Source organism: Procambarus clarkii, chromosome 6 (assembly GCF_040958095.1).
Source record: "Procambarus clarkii isolate CNS0578487 chromosome 6, FALCON_Pclarkii_2.0, whole genome shotgun sequence".
Classification (NCBI taxonomy): domain Eukaryota; kingdom Metazoa; phylum Arthropoda; class Malacostraca; order Decapoda; family Cambaridae; genus Procambarus; species Procambarus clarkii.
Genome location: NC_091155.1, coordinates 41,132,303 through 41,138,302, shown reverse-complemented (window position 1 = coordinate 41,138,302; position 6,000 = coordinate 41,132,303). Strand labels below are relative to the sequence as shown.

The 6,000-nt window shown below is 39.9% G+C and overlaps 1 protein-coding gene across 2 annotated transcripts in view; it reads left to right on the top strand.

The window, feature by feature from the left end:
- Window positions 1–4,663: 4,663 nt before the first annotated feature.
- Snx3 (sorting nexin 3) overlaps window positions 4,664–6,000 on the top strand; it is a 63,737-nt gene continuing 62,400 nt past the window's right edge. Inside the window, exon 1 of one of the 2 annotated variants that reach the window (XM_045736340.2) lies at window positions 4,664–4,883. In XM_045736340.2, coding sequence (XP_045592296.1) covers window positions 4,719–4,883 — 165 coding nt within the window. In that variant the 5' untranslated portion in view covers window positions 4,664–4,718. The remainder of the gene's footprint in view (window positions 4,884–6,000) is intronic. The other variant, XM_045736339.2, reaches the window with a different exon arrangement.

Genomic DNA, 6,000 nt, shown 5'->3' with positions numbered 1-6,000 from the left:
CGGTATAGAGAAATAAAAAAGAAAATAGATATGATATCTGTACTCACTGAATTGTACGCCCCTTGAGGGACTTGAAATAGAGGGGGGTTAGAAATAGCTTAAGTTACTCTACCCCTTTGAGATATATCTTTTTTCTTGTCTTAATAAACATACTTGAACTTGAACAAGGAGTGTAAATTATGTAGTATGCCGCACGCCCACACCTTAGAACATTATGTATTAGAGTGTCAACTTATTGATAACTATAGAAATAAGGAAATAAGTACTGTACCACATCAAATTGTTTGGATGTGTGATAATGGTATGATAGGCTTAGGAACTACAAGAATTTTGCCCCAAGAGTGTAAATAAAAAAATAAAAATAAATAAAATAAAAGGCTTATTCAGGTAAGGTACATACATACAAGAGATTTTACATAATTTGATGGATTTATAGATGGAGCTAGTACATACAATGCCTAAAGCCACTATTACGCAAAGCGTTTCGGGCAGGAAAAACATTAATGACTAAAACTTAATACTAATTGAGTATAAAGAATAAACTGTGTTGAGAACAAATAAAAATAAAGATAATAAAGGGGGGAACATGGCTGAAAACGCAGCACAAATACAATTAGGTCGACAAACAGCCCAAGCTTCGTCTTGAGGCAAAGCTCAACGCCTTAAGCCATATTGATGCTCTGTCCACAGAGCATTCTCTCTCTCAAATTATATACACTGATGGTTCCCTACACCGCACCACGGGTGCAGCTGGAAGTGCAGTTGTTCTGACAATGGGCGATGGCCTATACTTTGAGTGGGGAGTCCGTATAAACAACTGGGCCTCTACCCTTCAGACTGAACTATTTGCCTTGATCCTTGCACTGAAATGTGTACAAGTCTCAAAACTTGATACATTAATTGTAAGTGACTCCTTATCATCCTTAAATGCTCTCAACTCTTTAAGACATAACTGTAACATGCTCGTGTCCGAAGCTAGACACAAATACAACAAAATTATTAAGGATGGTAACAGAATCCATTTCATGTGGTCTCCATCTCATGTTGGCCTCCGAATGCATGATAGAGCTGATAAGTTAGCCAAAGATTCTGCCTTTAAAGGAGCCGTTGAGTGTAACCTTGGATTGTCCATGAGCAATCTGAGAGCAGCAGTACACCGAGAACTTCAACAAGATCTTGTAGATCTGAGGCAAAGTGAAATTGACACCAGTAATTCCATCTATCATCATACTATCATGCAAGAGGAGCCACACATCTATGGATCATCCAATAAAATCAGCAGACTTCTAGATGTTACTACTGCTCGGCTTAGACTCGGTTACAAGTATCTCTGGGAATTCTCATTATCTGCTGATGTAGACCTGACCAAATGTAAACTGTGTCAACAAAATTATTCGCACACCCTCCGTCACTATGTGATGGAGTGCGAAAAGATACGTGAATTTAGAGACAATTCTATAACCAATGTTCCAGCGATGTGTCAATATTTCATTCAAAATGATCTGCTACCAGAAATTTTAGCCAAATATCCCCAGTTTGCTAACTGTAGGTAGTAACTAAGTGATTGTAACCTATCCACCGCTGCCCACTGGATGGGGGGCGGTGTAACCTATCCACCGCTGCCCACTGGATGGGGGGCGGTGTAACCTATCCACCGCTGCCCACTGGATGGGGGGCGGTGTAACCTATCCACCGCTGCCCACTGGATGGGGGGCGGTGTGCAGGACAAACATATCAATTGTGACACTAGCTCTCCACATATGTCAGTTGCTTAATTTAGAACCTGTACTTGAGGTCGATCTCGAACCCATTGTTGATGTGATGACTTATATTGAATTTTGTAACTAGCTCATCAAGATTGTAACTTGCTTAGCTAAATGAATTGTGGGGTTCAGTCCCTGAGCCCATTATGTGCCTCTGTAACCCTTTCCACTACCGCCCACAAGATGGGTATGGGGTGCATAATAAATGAACTAAACTAACTAACTAAACAGCGTTGTTTAAGAAAACAGACATTGGTTGACAATAGAGGGGTAAGGAAGGTTACAGGGAATTTATTAGGTAGTGTTTAGTTTTTATCTTAAACTGGTTGAGAGAGGTACAGTCTTTAACATGGTTGGGAAGGTCATTCCACATTCTGGGTCCCTTGATTTGAAGAGCATTTCTAGTTTGATTAAGTCGTACTCTTGGAATATTAAAACTGTATTTATTTCTGGTGTGGTGCTCATGGGTTCTGTTACAACCTCCTATGAAGCTTTTGAGGTCAGGATTGGCATTACAGTTCAGCGTTTTATATATGTATAATACACATGAGAAAATGTGCAGTGACTTAATATCTAACATATTCAGAGATTTAAGTAAGGGTACCGAGTGATGTCTGGGGCCAGAGTTGGATATTGTCCTAATAGCAGCTTTGTGTTGAGTAATTAGAGGACGTAAATGATTTTGGGTAGTAGAACCCCAAGCACAAATACCATAGTTGAGATATGGATAGATGAGGGAGTAATAGAGAGTCACCAGGGCAGGGCGAGGTACATAATATCTGATCTTAGAAAGAATGCCAACAGTTTTTGAAACTTTTTTTGCTATATTTAGAATGTGTCCCTAGAAATTCAGCTTGTGGTCAATGAGAACGCCAAGGAATTTGCCATCTAATTTGTTACAAATTTGGGTATTGTTTATTTTTAGATTTATTTGACTAGAGGATTTATTGCCAAACAGAATATAGAAAGTTTTGTCAATGTTAAGGGTGAGTTTGTTGGCAGTTAGCCAAAGATGGACTTCAAATCAAATCAAATCAAATGTTTATTTAGGTAAGGTACATACATACAAGAGATTTTACAAGGAGTGATGGATTTATAGATAGGGCTAGTACATACAATGCCTAAAGCCACTATTACGCAAAGCGTTTCGGGCATGAAAAACTTAAATGACTAAAGCTTAATACTAATTGAGCATAAAGAATAAAATGAGTTGAGAACAAAAAAAAAAAAAGATAAAAAGGGGGGAACATGGCTGAAAAGCAGCACAAATACAATTCTGTCGACAAACAGCGCCATTTAAAAAAAAAACAGACATTGGTTGAATTTATTTAGCTCAGTATTTACTGTGACATTTAGAGCAAGGGGATCAGGACTGGAGTAAATGAAGGTTGTGTCGTCAGCAAATAGAATTGGTTTGAGGTGTTGGGAGGCATTTGGAAGGTCATTAATGTAGATGAGAAAGAGGAAAGGGCCAAGTATGCTGCCCTGAGGAACACCAATGTTGATGGGTAGGGTGGGAGAAATTGTATTATTCACAGAAACATATTGGAGCCTGTCAGTAAGGTAGAATTTGAGGTATTGCAGGGAGTGTCCTCTGACTCCATAATGATGTAATTTAAGAAGAAGGTTTTGGTGGTTGACAGTGTCAAAAGCTTTACGCAGGTACACAAATAACCCAACAGGGAACTCATTTTTATCAAGAGCTGCATGAATCAAGTTAATCATACTAATAAGTGCATCGTTAGTGCTTTTTTTGGGTCTGAAGCCATATTGACAAGAGCTAAGTATATTGTGTTTGGCTAGATAGGAGTAAAGCTGTTTGTAGATTAGTTTTTCAAATATTTTTGACAAGTTAGGCAGGATTGATATAGGTCTGTAGTTGTTAACATCTGTGAGATCACCACATTTGTGGACAGGGGTTACTCTCGGTTTTTTTAGAATATCTGGAAAGGTTTGGAGTTCAAGTGACTTGTTGAAGAGCAATGCAATAGCAGGGGCTAAAACTTATATGCTGTGCTTACTATATTAACCTGCAATATTAAGTGGGATTCTTGTAATATTATTTGTCTATTTGTACTCACTGAATTTGTGCGCCCCTTGAGGGACTTGATGTGGGTGGGGGGGGGGGGGGGGGGTGGGGGGGTAGAAATAGCCTAAAGCTACTCTATCCCTTTGAGATGTATTTTTTTTGTCTCAATAAACATACTTGAACTTGAACTTGAGTTGAGAGCATTTAAGGATGATAAAGAGTCACTTACAATTAATGTATCAAGTTTGGAGACTTGTACACATTTCAGTGCAAGGATCAAGGCAAATAGTTCGGTCTTAAGGGTAGAGAATGGAAGGTTGAGGATTTTTCTAGCATGAACTTCAGAAGGATGTCATATACCGCACTCTCTTAATTTGGCTCTGCTGTTTGATATTGACAAAATAATATATATTATTTGATTTATATATTAAATTAAATTAACACATTAAAACCAAATAAATAAATGGGAATTTTAATAGAGTTAAATTAATATATTAATAGCATAAATACGGCCTTGTAAGACAATTGTTTTCTCAAGTGATGATTGTGATTGCTGTAAGGACAATGGTAGCAAACTATAGACTAAGATGGTGATAAATGAGAGTAGTAATATAGGATACAAATATATGTTTATATTGTTATGATGGGGGAAAGTACTGCCATCTCCGCCTCCTCCCATCACCCCATAGTAGTGGAGAACAAACCAATACCTATCACATTATCTCCTCCCCAAAGGACTTTTATCACATAACAAATATTAATCAAATTTTAATTTGCTGTATTGTTAATAGCGTGATTATTTCAAAAGTGTGGGAGTTAGGGTGTTAATGTGGATTAAGAGAGTGTCGTGGTCCGCAGCTGGTCCTGCCTGCGGGGCCAGACATTGATGACAGTGGGAGGACTGGGAGTCGTGACTCGCCCTGAACATGGCTGACATGACCAACGACTCCACACGCCGCCTCGTCTCCAAGAAGCAGACCCTCGATGATGCCTACGCGGCCCCCGCCAACTTCTTAGAGATCGATGTAGTCAACCCTATCACCCATGGCGTGGGTAACAAGAGATATACGGACTACGAAGTTCGTATGCGGGTACGTGGTTCGGCCCCCCTAAGACCTCTCACTCCTCTCTATGGCACTTAATTGGCCCAGAACTTGATGTATTTATCCTGTATTTGTATATTTGGCGGAGGTTACATGCAGTATTGCTGGTGTATTGCTGGTGTATGGATTGTGTGTGTGGATATGTAGTTTTGCTCTATCCTATTTGGGTAGACTTAGTCTAGCCTAAGCTTATCCTTATATCACCTGATTGTTCCCTTGTTGCGCATATTTGCCACCAGTGACGTGATGCAAGACTTGGCTACGTGGACACGATTGCTAAGGCAGGCTAGAGAAGAATGGGGTTGGTCACTGTTGAACTTTAACAAGAAGTAAACATGTTTTGTCTTGGGTCAGGAAGTGTATTGTGTTTATTGAGGTCGTCGTAGGTCGAAGATTGGTCCTTTGTGGGAAGCATTCCACAACAGTTGTGCGTTTCCATGGGACTTATTTAAGGTTAGGTAGACAGGCAGCCAGTGTAAGGAAATGTGTCTTGGATGTCTCGTGTTGCGTAGGAATCGAACCCCCGAGGCTGGCTGAGAGTCGATTGCTCATGCAGGTCGGCGTTCGATCCTCGACCGTCCAAGTGGTTGGGCACCGTTCCTCAACCCCCCCCCCCCCCGTCCCATCCCAAATTCTTATCCTGACCTCCTTTCAAGTACTATATAGTTGTAATGGCTTGATGCTTTCCCCTGATAATTCCTTCCCTCCCCTCTGAACACCTGTTAATAACAGATGTTTATTAACAGGTGTTCTGCACTACAGGACACTTATTTCTTTTTGGCTCTTGCGTTTGTATTAGGATATGTTGGGTATAGTGAAATATGTGGTTGACTTGCGCTATATATTGTTACGTGTCTTCAGACAACTTGCTGGCAGATTTTATAACCTACCCAACGTTACCCAAGCAATCGCAGTCTAGCTAAATAGTTTTTGTTTTAACAATTAGAAAATATTGTTGGAATACACGCATATTTGACTGCACACTTGCCACATAAATTGTTCTCTGCAGAAAAAAAGATTTTCCGTATATATAAACACGGCAGTGAACTGAGCATTTACCACTAGTTTGAAAAAAAGGTCGCTCTAGGTGACACGTAGTCGACTA